The sequence below is a fragment of the Malania oleifera genome, chromosome 13 (genome assembly GCF_029873635.1).
Source record: "Malania oleifera isolate guangnan ecotype guangnan chromosome 13, ASM2987363v1, whole genome shotgun sequence".
In the NCBI taxonomy this organism is placed as follows: domain Eukaryota; kingdom Viridiplantae; phylum Streptophyta; class Magnoliopsida; order Santalales; family Ximeniaceae; genus Malania; species Malania oleifera.
Window position 1 is genome coordinate 21,092,521 of NC_080429.1, and position 20,529 is coordinate 21,113,049.

At 34.4% G+C, this 20,529-nt stretch overlaps 2 protein-coding genes across 2 annotated transcripts; both read left to right on the forward strand.

Moving 5' to 3' along the window:
- Positions 1-2,072: 2,072 nt before the first annotated feature.
- On the forward strand, positions 2,073-2,587 carry LOC131146831 (uncharacterized). The gene has a single exon (XM_058096632.1). It carries the CDS (start codon positions 2,287-2,289, stop codon positions 2,464-2,466), a length of 180 nt encoding a protein of 59 aa, XP_057952615.1. The 5' UTR covers positions 2,073-2,286; the 3' UTR covers positions 2,467-2,587.
- Positions 2,588-17,258: 14,671 nt separating this feature from the next.
- LOC131146828 (thaumatin-like protein 1) lies at positions 17,259-18,539 on the forward strand. The gene is made up of 2 exons (XM_058096629.1): positions 17,259-17,323; positions 17,680-18,539. Exons 1-2 carry the CDS (start codon positions 17,269-17,271, stop codon positions 18,354-18,356), a joined length of 732 nt encoding a protein of 243 aa, XP_057952612.1. The 5' UTR covers positions 17,259-17,268; the 3' UTR covers positions 18,357-18,539.
- The last annotated feature ends 1,990 nt before the right edge of the window (positions 18,540-20,529 follow it).

Below are 20,529 nucleotides of genomic sequence, written 5' to 3' on the forward strand. Positions count from 1 at the left end.
ATTATCTTCAAGAATGCATCCACAAATAATATATAAGGTCTTCAAAAGTCTTGCATCAAAAGGTAGATAATCTTTAAGTAATTACATGTGTACCTACAAAAGAATTATGAATAATAGTGGACATCGGGAAGTCGTTCACGTGTCACCATATCGACAAAGGAGATAGTCAAAGCATATTGATCCCTATCACCATGGCTAATAAATTCCTAATTTCAACCTGATCCCACTTTAACACAACCCAAACTTGCCCTCAGTCTTAGATAAGCCAACTCTCCCAAGGTATACATTTCATGCTATTGGACAATGTGTTCAGCCACTCCCTAATTTGATATGCCATGGCCAATCATGAACCACCCACTATTTTTTCTTCGACTTCTATTAGAGATAGTAGGAGAAAATAGGGCATGTCAATCCCCATCGCTTCCCAAGTAGCCTCTTGCGTAGCGGGTTACTTATAAAAGGACATGCATAATACTATGCAAAGAGGAGGCTCTCTTAATTGAGAAAATTTTGCATAATTGGTGAGACAACTTTCTTAGTTAAGAAGACTGCAAATTTTGTTTGAAAGCTCTCTTGGCTAAGAAAACTTTGTAAAATTCTTGAGGGAGATATTGTTTTTTTAAGAAATCTGTGGAGAATTATTGATTTTGGACTTAAGCACTGAGTAGTTATTCGAGTATTTTTTTATTTATTTATTTATTTTTTTCATATCTTGGTTCAAGAGTAAGTGTCTTTTTCTCTCCTCCCTCTTTAACTAGTTATATTCATTATTCATTTTGCGTGATTGAAGACTTATTTTTCATTATTTTATCTTTCATGTTTAGTTTCAAAAGCATGCTTAGTTATTTGTATGGTTTCATTTTGTTATGACATGTTGTCCTTATAAAAAAGAACTCCTCAAATCAAGCACAAGATCATACAACCTGATTATTAGGCTGAAAATCTAAGTGTAACAGTTTTAAATTTTCTGTAACAGTTAGGCAAATCAAGAGTAAAAACTTTGTAACAGTTAGACTTATTTTTAGTTTTCATTCCAATAATAGATTCTCGATACTTGTATATATTTTCATACAAACATTTGTAATGCATATTTGAAATATTCTTCATGAGAGCAATGAGAAATTTACTTTCAATATTTTCAAATTTCATCAGTCCTCATGTATTATTTAGAAACATTAGTAAGCAATAATGCAAATGTGGGGGGATGAGCATGAAAAAGTTATTAAGGGATACTTAAGTATTTCAGTCATGGATGAAAATGAGCAAGTCATTTCCATCATGCCCCTCCCCCCCTACAATCTCTTACCTTGCGCATGGTTGGGCACAATTATTCTTGTTACTATTTATTATCATGAGCAATTATCTTCTATCTCTCTCTCTCTCTCCTATTAAGCCAATCAAATTCAAGCTTCAAAGTAGGCGTTAATTATTAGGTGTCTATATAATGATAGATGTAATTAATAAATGTGTGAGATTAATAGTTATTACAATGATAGTGAGCACACCTAATTGTTGCCATCAACATCAAATTACCAAGAAAAATATTCAAGAAGAAACAAGTTACAAATTAGTATAACTTGATTATTATAGATTGTGGTTGTTCAATATTCAAAATTTCAACTTAGCATTCTCAAACATAACGTAAGAATTTTTTTGAAAAGAACATATATGTCAATATGATATTTATTATAAAGATATTGAGTTGATAGTTAGGAGTTTGATTCTGAATTTAAATAAAATGTTAGATAAAACTAGGTTGAAATTTGTTAAAATTAACACAAGTTCTAATTCTGAATTTGAAACCACTGTTCCAAGCAAATTTTGAGTTATTAAAAGTTTAAGGTCATTTTTCAAATGTAAAATTAGAATAAATTTAATATACTTTTTAAATTTTATACTATCTATTGTCAATCATAAAAAAATTCAAAATTTTCAAAAATTGAAAATTAAAATCCATACGGTCACACGTACGGCCAGTTCTAATGGGGGTTTGCACGTGCACCGTCGCCAAAGTAAACGTTAATTAATTGTCAAATGCAGATGGAAAATAAAATAGCCAAGCGGAGCGCAGGCCTTGGATTCGGATTCCAGAATTCTGCTGAAGTTGTTAGAATGTTTTCTTCATCTCCACCATCACTAAACCTAATTTTCTGAATTTAACTTCAAGCCCTAATTTTGCGATTTTTTCTTCAAGCCATAATTTCGGGTCCAAGTGATCTGAGGCAGCGTCGCAGTTATTTTCTATCGCGGAGATTGGAACCACAGAGAGGAAAAGTTGCAGGAGCTATGGGTATAATACGAAGCAGCTTCTCCTTCATTCTCGGGACTGCTTGTGGCGTCTACGTTGCTCAGAACTACAACGTTCCCAACATTAAGAAGCTCGCCAACACTGCCCTTTTCATGGCCAAGCACGTCGAAGAGAAGTATCGGAAGCCCAAGAAGCGGGACGACAACGACGACCTTTAGCCGCTGGACGGCATCGGTTGGTTGCCGGGTCCAGGTTTTTCTTTTTGAACTTTTGATGACTGTGCGATTGAGGATTTTCAATCAGAAAATAAGATAAATCCAGTGATTGTTATGCGGCCAATACTTGTGAGGTTCTGATTTTTGTGGAATTTACTTTCGCATGGAAATGTCTCTATCTCAACATTAAACCAAGACAAAAAAAAGGAATGAGAAGAAGATAATTATACTTTTGAAGAAGTTACGACGATGTATCATAAATCTCCATTATTAACGAGGTTGTAGCTCGTCTCTTTTATCTAGAGCCAATGCGGATAGGAGTGTTAACGCACTTCGTTATTGTTGAAATTCACTTAAGACTTGATAGGATGTTGAACTTCTACATATGCTTTCACTTGATTCGATAATGTGTCGTTCCTTCTCCATCTGCTTCATCGTTTTTATTTTGTGGCTTTGTGGGATTGTGATTCTGGTTTGCCCATCTTGGGTTTTCTAAGGTTCCGTTTGTGCTGTTACCTTATATGTCCTTCTGGGTTATCATTATGGTTTATCTAAATGAAGTTGCGATCAGTGTGCATCTTGGCTTCCGCCTTGTAATTGGAACTGTAATCTTGTCTAACATCATACAACATAACCCACACATCCTTTGCCTTGGAGGAAGTGAAGCATGACCACCCCTGTGGAGGCTTGGAGATGGGTCACAGACTCACAGGGTCACTTATCCATGGTCATTGCAAAGTGGTGTCATCACTGTGACTGTTATCTGGATTTGTGGTTGGCACTTTCGGGGTTTTGTTTCATGTTTTGTAATTTTGCCAGGCTCCACCAACCCTTTTTCTCTTTGGCAAAAGATGTTTACTTTTTTTGAGATTTGGAAAAAAATGCAGACCTCTCTTGACATTTGATTTTTTGGACATTTATATTGCCTCTGTTAATTTGCCATCAAGTAAAATAAAATTTTAAAGATTGGCTATTTGTTTTTGCATTTAACACGCATAGAAGGCATAACAACAATAAAAAAACTAACTTTAAGTTCCACTAGGTGGAGTTAATTACATGAACCCTTTTTTGCCTATTTGCATGATCTTGGTCAATTTCTTCAGGCAATTTGAGGGCTATTAAAATCATTATTCGCTATCTCATTTCAACTTAGTTTAGGTCTACCCCTACCTCTTTTACAGTCCCTAACAACGATTAGCTTTGTCCACCTCATTAGTGTACTATTTGATCTACGAAGCAAGTACCGAAACCATCTCAATCACTCCCCTCTGAACTTGTAGCTATGCATAATCTTTAATTTATCTTTTAATGTTATACCATTCATTTACCTTAGCATTCTCATTTTGTTAGTTTTTACTTTTTGGATCTGTGTTTCTTAGTTACACAAATCCATATGGAAAAACTTGTCTTATAGCTCTAATTTTTTTATTTTTTTTTTAAATTTCAAGGATATTCTAATTTCATACTACATGTCCAAAGTACTTCTCTTTTTAGGACCTGCTTTAACTTTATATATTACATCTTCAATTTCTTCTTTAACTTATTTAATGGATCCAAGGTATCAAAATATATTAGTGCAATTAATTTCTTGACCATCAAGTTTAATCTTTTCTCTAGTATTCGTCCTACCATGATTGAGATTTGTTGATTTAGGTGTAATCCCAAGAGGAGGGGGGGTGAATTGGGTATTTTAAAATTCTTTGAATCTATTTACTACTTAATTCCCACTTGTATATTTAGCAAACCAATCTTAGGGATTTATAACAAAAACAAATTCTATTTACCAGTAAGTTCTTATTACTCAATTAATTGTGTGCAATGTTATTCAACCTACACATGCAATACGAACAATTTAAATGCAGTGCTGAAAGTAAAGAGTAAAGGGAAGAGAGAAGACAAACACGGTTTTTACGAGGTTCAGTCAACTCGGCCTACGTCCTCGCCTTGAGCAACCACTCAAGGATTTCACTAAAAAATCCTTGCTCCTTAAATTAGGACGGAACTTCCCTTACAATCCGCTGCCTCCAAGAGGTACAACTTCCTCATCACCCGCTGCTTACAAGAGATACAGCTCTCTCTCCTCAACCCCGGTTCACAAGTCGAACCGTGAATACAATGAATCTGTAAAACATTCAAAAATACTTCCAAACAAAAGTTCGTGAGTACAATTCAAATTCCTAATACATTGACATATGATATAACTTGAAACTCAGAATGTATGAAATGATACAATCGTTTATGTATGATATGCTTCAACACACAGAACCCTTTTCATCAAAAACTCCCAAATAATGATATATTTAAAACGCTTTGGAGAATATTAGGGTTCTTAGTTTACTTTGCAAAAATGCACAAACATCTAGTGTGAGTTTATCAAAACCTTTATCTTGAATATTTATCAATCTGAAAACATAAAACTTTCTTTCAAATAGTCACTCACAACCCGATCTTTGTAATATGCAAATATATATATATATATATATACACACACACACACACGATATGTATTCCAAAGATGAAACACTGAATATAAAGTTTTAGAAAGTATCCTTTGATAATATATCGGTATAGACACTATGGATATTCAAACAAGTCGTTTTGCAATATGAAAAGTATCAAGTCTTTGAATAAAAAAAAAACTCACTTGACTCAAAAAGATTTAATCAATGACAACAACTATTCTCAAGTGATAATCATATCAAAAATGATTTTAATATATAAATATAAGCACACTCAAGATCAAACTCTTCACACTTAATCAAAAATAGATTTTGAAATACCAAACTCTTTGAAGATTGAATATCAATTAACAAATTAGTTTAAATGATGAAACTCTACGAAAATAACTCTTAACGAGAAGATTGATTTACCAAACCTCAATATTAGAATGAAAACAAGATGAGTAAATGAGTTCCCTTAGATATTCTGAGTTGATTTGCTTAAGCTTGATGTATGTAGGCTAGAGTGCAGGCAATCGTGTATCAATATGCTCAACTTTCTCAATTCTCTTTCAAATTGAAGTTCTCTTCTCTTCTCTTTACGTTTTTCATGTGTACTAGGGTTTAGGTATTCAGTATATATAGTGTCTTACCCTTAGAATTGATCTTAACCATTGGATCAAAAGATATCTCGCGTGTTTGCGCAATAAAAATTAAATTTTTAATCTTTCCAGTAAGTTTAGACGACTGAGGTCAAGGCCCCAGACGACCGAAGTCACTTTTATCCTTCGAAAAAATAGCCTAGACACAAGGTCAGACGACCGAGGTCAAGGGTCAGACGACCGAAGTGTCGAGTTCAGACGACCGAGGTCAAGGTTCAGTCATCTGAGGTGCTTCTACCAGTTTCTTTTTTTCATCTAAAAATCTTCAAATGACTGAACTTATTCTTCAGACGTCTGAGGAAATTTTTTAATCAACCGAACTTGAAGTTCAGTCAACCGAAGTCCCCAATTTTTGCATATTTACTTTCCAGTTCAAACATCTGTTTTTCTTTCTTTCTTGGCTATTTTATAAAAACATTTTCTAGGGTTTTGACATTAATTCTACGTCCATGAATGTCCCCTAATGATGTTCATGAAATGCATAAGTCCTAAATTCATTTTAAGGTATATGTTGAGCCTCAAATTAAATCATACGAAAATGTAAGTACATGAGGTCTAAGTGCCCATTTCCAAGATATGCTTAAATTTTGCCGCTTGCATCTTGATTCTCGTACTCTTTGAGTTTCATGGATCTTGCCAAAATATGTGTGCTTTAGTTTAAGGCTTTCATGACTCGTTATTCTTCCATGCATGCTTAATATAAGTCATGTTCACAAACTCAATGCACAGATAAAATACGAAGTGATTTGTCATTATCAAAACCGGATTGGACTCGTAGAGTCAACAAGATTAAATTCTTATTTTGTCTTATTTTTGCTTATATTAAAATCTCTAGATTCTGAAGCTTGTCTCTGTACTTCCAATTTAGATTGTACTCCACCTCGAGTTTCATCTATCAAGACTATATCATTGGCAGACAAGATATATCATGGAACCTTGTTTTGGATACTCTTAGTATGTTTATCCATCACTAATGCAAAAGATTAGGGCTTAAAGTATATCTTTGATGTATACTTGTTGTGAGTGGAAACTCCCTAGACTCTTGGCTTGTAGTTGTAAGGATAATCATTACTCTATCATACATATCTATAATCACATTGATATACCTACTATATACTCCTTTTTTTTTTCTAGAACCCACCATAACTTCCCTAGTTACCCTATTGGCTTTCTCTAAGTGAATAAAAATCTGTTCAAGGCCCTCGTCTTTTCCCTAAACTCTTCCATTTATCTTCTTAAAAGATATTTTGTTCTTGTAGTTGATCTTTAGGCATGAAACCAAACCGATATTTTGGAAACCTTGTTTCTAGCCTTAATCTTTGTTCAGTTATCCTTACCCAAAGTTTATGACTCATATGTTTTAAGTCCACAATAGTTATTAAAATTTCGAAAATATTATGTATTTTCATATATAAATATTAAAGTGTGTTTCATCCATTCGTCTAGCAATGTTAAATAAATTAGTTAACCAAAAGTTCTGTTATCACTCAGTTATTTCTAAACCAAAGGATGCCAAAGGATGTCATCTGCTCATATAGATTTTTAATTTTCATTTATTTTCATGCAAACTTAACTTCATTAACTCTAATTTTACAAAATAATCTCAATTTTCAGCCTTTTCCTCATTTTTCAATTCTAAGTTTAAGCTTTCTACTTGGTTTTTTATTAAAAAACTTATTAAAGTGGCTTTGGCATATTATTATTTTTTAAATAGCAACTCTGGAAAATTTCTGTTATGCTTTCTTGTTTAACCAAGAAACTATTATCCATTTTTTATACATTTTATATTACCTATCTATGCTTTTTCATTCACTAGCTCTAGCAAGCTTAAATGTCTCTTTTGCCTTCTTTTGTATCTAGTATATAAATTATTATATGCTTGACGTTAGCTTAATTAATTGCTTTTTTTTTTCTTTGCGTGTTTGTTTGCCTCTCTATATTTTTCGAAGTTTTTTTGTGTTTCTTCATTTTCTTCATGTTTTGAGCCAAATTCCTTTTGTTTTCACAACTTTTTGGGAATCTTGATCCCACCAATTACCCTTCTACTAGCTAAGAATCAGATTCACCTAAAAGCTCTTTTTCTATCTTTTTAATAGGGTTAGCTATCTTACTCCAAAGAGTGTTTGTGTCTAGGATATTCCCCCAATCACCATGTTTGATCATTTTATTTTTAAATTTAATTATATTTTCTCCATTTAGGTTATACCACCCGTGTTGCATTGATTTATCTCTTCCATTTTTTTAATATGTATACCTAACACTAAAACTTTTTGCTGTGTAGTTAAACTTTCACTCGGGATAACTTTATAATCTTTACATGATAAAGGACCTACCCTCATAAGAAAAATCTATGACTTTTATTTTTCTCTACTCTTCAAGGTTATTAGGTGTTATTCTCTCTTCTTAGAACATGCATTCGTTGTAATAAAATCGACGTGGCGAAGTCTATTTCCATACACATTTCTGTCATGTACTTTATTGTCTTTCCAATGTGTCCATTCAAATGAGCTCCTATGAATATTTTCTTGTTCCTTGATATCCCTGGTATAATATCTTCTGAAAATTGCCCTTTCAAGATTCTCTATGAAACCTATTTGGGGACCATAAGCACTAATGACATTAGTATCTTCCTAAGACCATCTCAATTCGTATGATCCTATCTCCTACTCTATTAACATTTACAACACTACTTTAGATTTTTGTCTACAATGATTCCTGCCCCATTAATTTGTTTTCCTTTTCTAGTGCACCAAAGTTTGAATCCTAATTTTTCAACTTCTCTAGCTTTCGCTCCTACCCACTTAGTTTTTGGCTGATTATATTAAAATTTTCTTCTAATCATTGTGTCAACTCTCTCCAAGCTTTAATAAGTAAATGTCCTCATATTCAAGCATCTAACCCTTGTCTCTTGAACTAATCTTTTTACATGCCTACATCTAGAATGATGCAAGAACCTTTGCTTATTTGAGATTGTAACTTGGTGCCAACATGGTGCATCACTTTGGTGTGATAACCTAGCATACACTCCTGGAATTTTTGGCTACACTTGAGTAGTATAAGTGCATCTCATCACTCATAGGGGACACCTGATATTCATATTATAGATATTTGACTAATTTTATGTTGGCTATCAATTACCTAACGCAACCCTCCTACTTTACATAGGTTTGGGTCTATGAAAAGAATTAGGATATTGAGTGCATCATAGGAAGAGCTAGGACATGACATAACAATGACTAGAAATTCATTCCTAACCTAAAAAAAACAACCCCGCTTAAAAGTGCATGCTCATTGATGAGAGGTGAATTTCTATCCAATGTTTTCATTTCATGTTTAGTTAAATGGTCAATTGTTTTGAAATTTTATATGGAATACTTGATGGTAAAGTAAAGGAAGGGGTTATAACTTAAAAGTGTCCTAAAAAGCAAATGTTGAGTTCTATGGAATTTTTTAGATCTTAGGAGAAGCCTGCGTCTCTTTGCCAAATCTCAGGAGAGATCAATGTGTTTCTCCCTTTTTTCTGTGTAAGTGATGCATGAGGTTCAAATTATTCACTATATTGGAAATGTTGTTTTTATAGCTGTACTTTAATATAATATTGTATTAATTGTTAGCTCTATTTGCTCCACATACCAACCACTTTTATGATGGTCAATCTGTTACATCACTCCCCTTCTGTGGCCAAATTTTTTGTCACTTACCATTAATCATCATCTGAAATTCTAACTTACGTTTAGTATTTTAAAATAAATTCGTGTGAAGGTTTTGATATTTTTTATCTATTGAGGCTGGTATTTGGATTTTTTGGGGGAGGTGAGAGTGTGGAGTTTGTTTTTTTTTTTTTAATAGTTCTTTTCATTATGTGTATGGCCACCCAATGGCAATGTTATGGTTGCTGCTCAATTCTTTCTTGGGCTTGGGTGTGAGTTTTAATCTCATAGGATTTTTTGTGGAACTAGCTTTCCTTCTTGGAAAGCTTTATGGAACATAGAATGTCTCAAACATTATCATATGCTCGCAGGCTCTATTTCTTTATGCCTTTCTTGCATACCCAAATTTATGTTTCAGGATGTTGAAGACTGTTTGATTGTGGGGATGTGTTTTTATTTTTGGTTTTTAGTTTTATAAAGAATAACAAAAAAATGCCTCTGTTGCAAGTGTGAATTGAAGTAAATTGGTATTTTTATAAATTTTTGAAGAACTGAAAGTGAAAAATAGAAATTGTTTTCCACAACTAAACAAACTCTAATATTCTTGGCAGGAGAGTTGGGGGGGGGGGGGTTGGAATAAATTTATGGTGAGTTGGTTGGTCTTTGGTACCCAAGTGGCAGTGGTTTTAGTAATGGACAATGAGGTTAGTGGGTTATAAAGAATGAGTTCTTTAAGTGGAGTGGTTTTGGAGTTTCAGGGCTAAATAGTCCTTGGAACTTGGTCTAGGGCTGTGCAATTAGTCGATACAGAACAAAATCAAAGGAACAAAACATTTCTTGCACATAATATAGTCAAATCGCTCTCTGGGTTCATACATAGCAATAGTCTATTACTCTATGACGGTCCAAAATTCAAAGACAAAGTCTTAAAGTTCAAATAGGCATTGTGAATAATGAAGTTGTCAATCAACAAATTCAGAAAACACATAGGGCTTCAAATCAAACCTGTGGGGCTTGAGAGGGTCGAGAACTGAGAGCTGAGTGATGAGATCTCATAAGTGAGACCTTGACAGATTTGGAGACTGGAGCTGGGATTTGAGACTTCTCTAAAGGGACTTGAGAACTGAAACTGAGAGCCAAGAGTTTAAAGCTAAGTCTCTCAGTACCATGTTTGGTTGATCTCTACCAATGGTATTCTGCCATAGAAAAGACCCCATCTGAAATTTAACTCCACTTTTGCAAACCCAACACCAACTGCCACACATGCTGATGATCCTCACCGCGATGTTCTTGGAAACCCTAGTTTTAACACTTCAGCATGCTCATACCACTGTTGTAGATGCACTGAGGAATGGGTTTCTTGAGAACCAGAGTTGGTGGTTCTTTGTACCGTGGTTGGGAAGCAGGAGCATGATCATCAAAATCATCAACAGATAGAGAACTATGGTCAGGAAATAGAGTTGCAATACGAGGAGATGGGTAGCAGCAATGATGCAGAAACAACAGCTGTGATAGTAACAAACTAAAAATTGTGAGGCAATAGATGTGTTGTGACTGACTGTAGCTGATAGGGGTGTATTCAAGTTGAGTCGAGTCGACATAGTAAAATATTTGGACTCGACTCGACTTGAAGATGTTAAGCTCGAAAATTGACTTGAACTTGATTGATTTCATAACTGTAAAACTAGAACTCGACTCGGATACAACTTCATAAAACTCGAGCTCGACTCAATTATTAATTGAAATTAAATACATGTATAAATATATAGAATGTACATATAATATTAAATATATTTTTAAAATATATATTATACAACATATATAATATAAAAATAATAAAATTAAAAAGCTCGATTAAGCTTGAAATTCGACTCGAGCACTATTAATGAACTCAAACTTGAGTGGAATCGAGTTGAGTCGAGTTAGGGGACGAATCCAGTCCAAGTAGATCGCGAGTAAGCTCAACTTAGTTACATTTCTAGTAGTAGAGAAGGTCCTATAGGTGGTTCCGTGGCAGTGTGGCATCAGCAGTGATCATCCAAACACATTAGAACTGAAAAACTGGGAAGGCCAAGAGCCTGGAAGCCAAGACTCAAGAGCAGTCTAGGGTCTTTATGCTTGTGCACAGTAGCTACTATCTATGGTCTAAACCAAATTACCTATTGTTATAATGAGCATAAGATGTCATTCATAGGAGAATTGATTGGAATAACCGGATTCTTAATTTGATGACTGTTGCTTGCAGCCAGTGTCCGCAAGCCTAGATAACATCTTAGAAGTGAACACTACCATTACATAGAAAGTTTTAGATTTTGAATTTTGAGTACAAATGGTGGAGTTCTTGCTTTAGTTTTTTTAACTGGTTTTGGGAAGGGTAAGGATGTTCAGAGGATGTAGTCGGAAGTCTTCTATATGTGCTTTGATTTGGAGGATTTTTCCGGAGAGACATGCTATTGCTTTATTTTTGGAAAGAAGTTATCGGTGGAGCTTATTTGGCAGAGTGGGTGGTTTTTTAAGGGCTGTTGATTTCAGAATGTCATCTGAGATTCGGGGGGCGTTATTATGTTGATGTATTTTTTTCCTCCTTTATGGGTTCTCAAGGAAGGATTTACTTCATGTTCTCTACTATTTTTTCCATTTATTGCTTCTTCTAGTAAACCCTCCATTTCTTTGGAAAAAAAATAATAAATTAACGCTAAGAACATGATATGAAAGATGAATTTCCTCTGTAGCGTATCTATTCAACTTTTAGTGGCCCAAATAATCCTGTCATCTGTTTGATGACTTAATTTTTTATCTTGTATTTAAATTTGTATAGATTTGAATATTAATTTTGATTATATAAATATAAATTTTAAATTTTAAAATTGTATTTGAAAATATTAGTTCAAGTTTCGTTTTTTAATATGTATGAATATAATTGTGTAGTGTAATTTAATATGTATAAAAAATTCTTTCTCGCTCAGGCATTTCTAAACCTAAGGGTGTCATCCGCTTGCATAGATTTTTAGTTTTCATTTATTTCTTGCAAACTTAACTTCATTAAATTTAATTTTACAAACTAATCTCAATTTTCTGCTTTTTCCTCATTTGTCAATTCTAAGTTTAAGCCTTCTACTTGGTTTTTCATTAAACAACTTATTAAAGTGGCTTTGGCATATATATATTTTTTTTAATAGAAACTCTGGCAAATTTCTGTTATGCCTTCTTGTTTAACCAAGAAACTATCATCCATTTTTTATATATTTTATATTACCTAAATATGCTTTTTCTTTCACTAGCTCTAGCAAGCTTAAATGTCTCTTTTGCCTTTTTTTGTATCTAGTATATAAATTATTATATGCTTGACGTTAGCTTAATTAATGGCTTTTTTTTTTTTTCCTTTGCGTGTTTGTTTGCCTCTCTATATTTTTCGAAATTTTTTCGTGTTTCTTCATTTTCTTCATGTTTTGAGTCAAATTCCTTTTGTTTTCACAACTTTTTGGGAATCTTGATCCCACCAATTACCCTTCTACTAGCTAAGAATCAGATTCATCTAAAAGCTCTTTTTCTATCTTTTTAATAGGGTTGGCTATCTTACTCCAAAGAGTGTTTGTGTCTAGGATATCCCCCCAATCACCATGTTCCATCATTTTATTTTTAAATTTAATTATATTTTCTCCATTTAGGTTATACCACCCGTGTTGCATTGATTTATCTCTTCCATTTTTTTAATATGTATACCTAACACTAAAACTTTTTGCTGTGTAGTTAAACTTTCACTCGGGATAACTTTATAATCTTTACATGATAAAGGACCTACCCTCATAAGAAAAATCTATTTGACTTTTATTTTTCTCTACTGTTCAAGGTTATTAGTTGTTATTCTCTCTTCTTAGGACATGCATTCGTTGTAATAAAATCAACGTGGCGAAGTCTGAGGTCATATTTCCATACACATTTCTTTCATGTATCCTCTCACAATCTTTATTGTCTTTCCAATGTGTTCATTCAAATGAGCTCCTATGAATATTTTCTTATTCCTTGATATCCCTTGTATAATATCTTCCATATCTTCTGAAAATTGCCCTTTTAAGATTTTCTATGAAACCTATTTGAGGAGCATAAGCACTAATGACATTAGCATCTTCCTAAGACCATTTCAATTCTTATGATCCTATCTTCTACTCTATTAACATTTACAACACAACTTTAGATTTTTGTATATAATGATTCCTGCCCCATTCTTTTGTTTTCCTTTTCGAGTGCACCAAAGTTTGAATCCTAATTTTTCAACTTCTTTAGCTTTCATTCCTACCCACTTATTTTCTGGCTGATTATATTAAAATTTTCTTCTAATCATTGTGTCAATTCTCTCCAAGCTTTATAAGTAAATGTCCTCATATTCAAGCGTCTAACCCTTGATTCTTGAAGTAATCTTTTTACATGCTTACATCTAGAATGATGCGAGAACACTTGTTTATTTGAGATTGTAACTTGGTGCCAACATGGTGCATCACTTCGGGGTGACAACCTAGCTTACATTCCTGGTATTTTTGGCTACACTTGAGCAGTATACGTGCATCTCATCACTCATAGGGGACACCTGAAATTCATGTCATAGAGATCTGACTAATTTTTTGTTGGCTATCACTTACCTGACGCAACCCTCCTACTTTAACTAGGTTTGGGAGTCTGAAAAGAATGAGGATATTGAGTGCATCATAGGCAGAGCTAGGAAATGACATAACAATGACTAGAAATTCATTCCCGACCCCAAAAAAACAACCCTGCCTAAAAGTGCAAGCTCAGTGATTAGAGGTGAATTTCTATCCAATGTTGTCTTTCTTGTGTAGCTAAATGAGCAATTGTTTTGAAATTTTATATGGAATACTTGATGGTAAAGGAAGGGGTTATAACTTATAAGCGTCCTAAAAAGCAAATGTTGAGTTCTATGGAATTTTGTAGATCTCAGGAGAAGCCTGCGTCTCTTTGCCAAATCTAAGGAGAGATCAATGTGTTTGTCCCTATTCTCTGTGTTAGTGATGCATGAGTTTCAAATTATTCACTATATTTGAAATGTTGTTTTAATAGCTGTTCTTTAATATAATATTGTAAAAATTGTTTGCTCTATTTGCTCCACATACCAACCACTGTTGTGATGGTCATTCTGTTAAATCACTCTCCTTTTGTGGCCAAATTTTTTGTCACTTACCATTAATCATCATCTGAAATTCTATCTTACCGTATAGTATTTTAAAAAAAATTCTTGTGAATTTGTTGATGCTTTTTATCTTTTGAGGACGGTATTTCGATTTGTTTGGGGAGGTGAGATTGTGGATTTTTTTTTATAGTTCTTTTCATTATGTATATGGCCACCCAATAGCAATGTTATGGTTGCTGCTCAACGCATGAGTTTTAATCTGGTAGGATTTTTTGAGGAACTGGCTTTCTTTCTTGGAAAGCTTTATGGAACACAGAATGTCTCAAACATTATCATATGCTTGCAGGTGTATTTCCTTTATGACTTTCTTGCATGCCCAAATTAATGTCTCAGGATGTTGAAGATTGTTTAATTGTGGAAATCTGTTTTTATATTTTGTTTTTAGTTTTATAAAGAATTACAAAAATGTCTCTGTTGTTTAGTTTCTAACATTTAAATAGAGGATATGGAGAGCAGCTAAAAGAGTTTTGCAAGTTTGAATTTGAAGCAAATTGGTATTTTTGTAATTTTTTGGAAGACTGAAAGTTAAAAATAGAAATTGCTTCCACAACTAAACAAGCTCTAATATTCTTGGCAGGAGAGGAGGGGGGGGGGGGGGATGAATTTGTGGTGAGATAGTTGGCCTTTGGTATCCAAGTAGCCGTGGTTCTAGTCATGGACAATGAGGTTAGTGGGTTATAAAGGGCTATGCAATTAGTCAATGCAGAACAAAATCAAGGGAACCAAACATTTTCAGTTTGGTAGAGACACAACTCAACACTTTTTTTTTTTTTCTTTTTCTGATTTCCTGTTGTACCTTGTTGTGTGTAGGTTGCTGTCCCCTTTTTTTTATTTATATTCACAAGTCAGCTCATGTTTTCTTGCACATATTATTGTCAAATTGCTGTCTGGGTTCATACATAGCAATAGTCTATTACTCTATGATGGTCCAAAATTCAAAAGACGAAGTCGCAGAGTTCAAATAGGCATTGTGAGTAATGACATTGTCAATCAACAAATTCAGAAAACACATAGGGCAATCGAACCTGTGGGGCTTGAGAGGATCGAAAATTGAGAGCTGAGTGATGAGATCCCATAGGCGAGACCTCGACAAATTTGGAGACTGGAGCTGGGATTTGGGACTTCTCTTAAGGCACTTGAGAACTGGAAGTGAAAGCCAAGAGTTTAAAGCTAAGTCTCTTAGTACAATGTTTGGTTGATCTCTACTCTACCAATGGTATTCTGCCATAGAAAAGACCCTATCTGAAATTTAATGCCACTTTTGCAAACCTAACACCAAACTACCACCCATGCTGATGATCCTCATCACAATGTTCTTGGAAACCCTAGTTTTAACACTTCGGCATGCTCATACCACCATTGTAGATACACTGAGGAATGGGTTTCTTGAGAACCAGAGTTGGTGGTTTTCTGTACCATGGTTTGGAAGCAGGAGCATGATCATCAAAATCATCAGATAGAGAACTATGGTCAGGAAATAGAGTTGCAATACGAGGAGATGGGTAGCAGCAATGGTGCAGAAACAACAGCTGTGATAGTAACAATAATGAGGCAATAGATGTGTTGTGTTTGTGACTGTAGCTGTTAGGGTATATTCGAATTGAGTTGAGTCGATACAGTAAATACTCGAACTCGACTCGATGCGAAGATGTTAAGCTCGAAACTCAAATCGAATTTGATCAATTTCATAACTGTAAAACTCTAACTTGCAAACAGTAAAATTTGATGAATGGTTTGATTGGACGATTTGATGAGGTTCTCGATCTCGTCAATGTCCGACTGCATGGAATTCGCCGTGCGAAGAAAGATGGAAGGAGAGATCAAGCAGTAGAAAAACTTGAGAAAAGGGATGATGAGAAGAGGGATGAAGATCAGCAGAAGCCAGCTTCTGAATCTAATTATATTGATAGGAGCAGTCAGAGAAGAGCAGAGGGCACAGCAGAGGCCGAAGCACGAGGGTCAATTTACAAGGGATTGTAGGGGTCCGGGAGGGAAGAGGGTGGCGAGCTTGTTGGCGGCGAACAGGGTCAGAGAGACACGGTTCTGAACGCCTATTTGCAGCACATAACAGGGGAATCAAAAGCTGCGAAAGAGGAGAAGAAGACTCTGAAGCTATTCACCCTATAATGCCATCGGATGCGGCCGAGGCAGGGGTGAATGCTGTTCAAGTGGCTGGGGATGGGAAAGTCGAGCTTGATGGCAACGATGGTGAACTACCTGAACTTCGATGTGCAAGATTTGGAGCTGATGGATCTCCGGTGTAATTACGATCTGAGGAGGTTGCTGATTTTGATGGTGAATCGGAGATCACGAAGGGGTGTTGGGCAGAGAAATTGAAGCCTGGGAATGAGAGAGAGAGAGAGGGAGAGGCGCAGGCAGCTTTGTGATCGGCAGTTAATGTTTTGTCGATTTCAGGAATTGGCAAGCTCTGGTACCATAAAGAGAAGGTATTAATCTTGTATATTTCAATTCTATGATAGATGGCTATACATGGCTTTATACATGTTCAGTAATGGATGTTGGAGATATACACAATGAATACATAATTGCAGCCAAGATTCAAGGAGAGAATTGAAGCTTGGCTGGAGGAGAAGGAGAGAATTGAAGCTTGACAAAGGAGAGAGTTGAAGCTTGACTGGAGAAGGGGAGAATTAAAGCTTGACTGGAAGGGGAGAATTGAAGCTTGACTGGAGGAGAAGGGGAGAATTGAAGCTTGACTGGAGGAGAAGGAGAAATTGAAGCTTGACTGGAGGTGCGATTGATGGCTTGATTGGAGGAGCAATGGTATGTGTTGACTTATCAATCCTATATAAACAACCTCACATTCGACACAATCATCAAAGAACACATCAATGGATATTCAAACCATTCTCTTGTTTCTTGGAGCCATCTTCATATCTTCACTTGGTTTGTTTACTTTTATTTGTCAAATTACAAATCTCCCTAAGGTGGTGTTAGGAATATAAATTTTGAGCATTAGAGTTAAATCTATGTGAATTAATTTAAATAAAATTTAAATAATTTTATAATGCATTTTGTCCATATACTAACAAATTTAAATTTAAATTTATTAATTCCAAGTTTCTAAATATGATAGATGATTCATCTTAGAGATTCTTAAATCTAGCTAGCTAGCACCCTTTCAATTTTACAATTTTATTAAATTTTATTTGTTTGAGTCTAATTTCTGACTCTTTATGAGCCTAATTAATTAAAGAAATAAGTTAAATTAACAATTAATGTATGTGTGTTGTTGGTTGCAGGAGCCCAGTCCGCCACATTCACCTTCAAAAACAATTGTCCTTACACAGTCTGGCCGGCGACTCTCTCCGGCGCCGGCCCTCAGCCCTTTTCAACTGGATTCGAGTTAGCAACTGGAGCTTCATCCACCCTCGACGTGGCGGCGCCGTGGTCAGGCCGGATATGGGCTCGAACCGGCTGTGCTGCGGATGCTGCTGGGAAGTTCACTTGCGCCACCGCGGACTGTGCCTCTGGCCAACTGGCGTGCAACGGTGCCGGCGCAATCCCTCCAGCAACCCTCGTGGAACTCACCCTGGCGCCGAACGGCGGACAAGATTTCTACGACATGAGCCTCGTCGACGGCTTCAACCTGCCCCTGTCACTGGCTCCGCAAGGTGGCTCCGGCGATTGCAAAGCCACCAGTTGCCCGAAGAGCGTGAACGCAGTCTGCCCAGCGGAGCTAGCCGTGAAGGGAGGCGGCGGCGGCGTAATAGCTTGCAGGAGCGCATGTGCGGCACTTAATCAGCCACAGTACTGTTGTACCGGCAGCTTTGGTAAGCCGGAGACATGCCCACCGACGAACTATTCAAAAATATTCAAGGAGCAGTGCCCTGAAGCATACAGCTACGCTTATGATGATAAAACAAGCACTTTTACGTGCACTGGAGGGCCTAATTACCTTGTTACTTTCTGTCCATGAATTAGTGCATCCACCTAAAAAATAAAAATGCATGCATGGCTCTATGAATGTCTGGCTCATAACCATGCTTAATTTACATATCCTAATTAATACAGAAATCTTTCTTCTGATGGTTATGAACCATCTGTGTTTATGCATAATATTAGAATTGACATTGAATGGAAAATAATGTTACTCTTGAAATTTCATTCAATATTTATTTATTTATATATATATATATATTATTACTCTTGAAATTTTATTCAATATTTTTTATTTACATATCTTAAATAATATATATATATATATATATATATATATATATATATATAAAATTTAAAATTAGGTTACACTTAGGTCTTTTGATGCATGCTTACTTATTAATTTTGGGGTGAACTTTAACTTAAAAACCCGGCATAACCACCAATGTTAAGTTAATCTAGTAGGGAATCAAATACATGATCTCTAGTTATCTTTTATTAATAATTTTTTTGCCTTTACTACTTTAATATGAAATGAGAAATAGAAACTTCTGGTTTTGATGGATTGAAAGGGTGAATATACGAATTTTTTGTTTTTGTTATTTTTTTTTTTGATAACCAAGGACTTCAATTACCGTCGCCTCACTTTTGAAGCTATAAAGACAAAAACTTTTGGTTGTTATTGATACTTCAATTTTAGGTACAATGTATTGATGAAATATTTGAACCAAAATTCACTCAGTAATTAGTTTGAATCTAATTTTTAATAGGTGTCTTTTTGGCTTCAGGGAGCATGCATGAGGTCCTTAATTAGTTCTGTGTTCATATCAAGATACATCAACAAAGTTATTTAGACATTAATTATTGGGGTCGTCTAGGGCTTCCAGCAGATTGAAAGCTTCCATTAGATTTAATATAGTGGAAGGTGAATGGGCATGTGTAACATCATATTAATTGGTTATTAAATTGATTATAAGTTCATTCCACATTAATTAATTAAATAATTAGTTTTCTTGGAGATGATATATATTAATTAGTTCTTCATGCAAAATAGCAAAGGTATAAGAAGAGAACTAACAAATCAAAAAATGTACGCCCAAATTTCAAGATTAGAATTTAAATTTTAAGTATATCATTTGGGTGATGAACCATGTTGGAGTGGTAGCTAGCATAACTCATCTTTTTTCAAACTGGTCCTCTATTTATTTTTTCATGTGAACCTGTCTTTCTTGACCAAAATTTAATACAATATTTGAAAAAAAAAATTATTTTGTGCAGTATTCCTTAGAAAAAATTGATATTTTTAAATATTAATGAATTAGCTATCAAATTTGCATATGTGAGGAATCTTTGAAATGCAAAATTTTTAGAATGAATTAAGGTCCAAGTGGGTTTCAGTATTGTAATTGGGGTTCTCTTGGCTAAGAAAACTTCGAGGAATATTGTTTTGTTAAGAAAGCTGTGGAGAATTGTTGATTTTGGACTTAAGGTCTGAATAGTTATTCGGGTTCTTTTATGTTCTTTTGTTTTTAAATCTTGGTTCAAGAGTAAGTTGTTTTTTTTTTTTTTTTTTTTATCTCCTCTCTCTTTAAGTTATATTCGTTATTTGTTATGCATGATTGAAGACTTATTTTTCATTATTGTGTCTTCTATGATTGAAATAAATTGTGGGATTTATAGTGAGCGCAATAACACCAATTATTTAATTGTTGCCTTCAACATTAAATTACCATGAAAAACACTCAAAAGGAACGAGTTACCAAACATTATGACTGAGTATTATAAATTACATAACATATTATAAAACGTGTTGTTCAATATGATAGATGACCTTATATGTGTGTATTGATAATATTGATAGCCTTTTTAATTACATGTTGGATGTGTATTTTAATGAGATTATAAGTTATTTTTATATGATTTTTAACCAAAAAAAATATAATTTTGTATCTCACAAAATTATATTAATCCAAATTCAAAATTTCAACTTACCATTCTCAAACATAATGTAAGAATTTAAAAAAAAAATTGTATGTTGATATGCTATTTACTATAAAGAAAAAAAAAGTGTAAATCTTGTGTGGGAGTATAGATTTTGTACCTTGCATTTAAATTTGTATAGATTTAGATAATATTTGGGAGCAATAATTTTGAGTTCAGATTTAAATTTGTATGAATTTGATTAAATTTTAATACAATTTTATATTATATTT

Bases quoted from the DNA above. Each gene is read 5' to 3' on its own strand.
- LOC131146831 (XM_058096632.1), top strand. From the start codon at position 2,287: ATGGGTATAATACGAAGCAGCTTCTCCTTCATTCTCGGGACTGCTTGT.
- LOC131146828 (XM_058096629.1), top strand. From the start codon at position 17,269: ATGGATATTCAAACCATTCTCTTGTTTCTTGGAGCCATCTTCATATCT. The intron at 17,324-17,679 runs GTTTGTTTACTT...TGTTGGTTGCAG, and splicing joins CATCTTCATATCTTCACTTG to GAGCCCAGTCCGCCACATTC.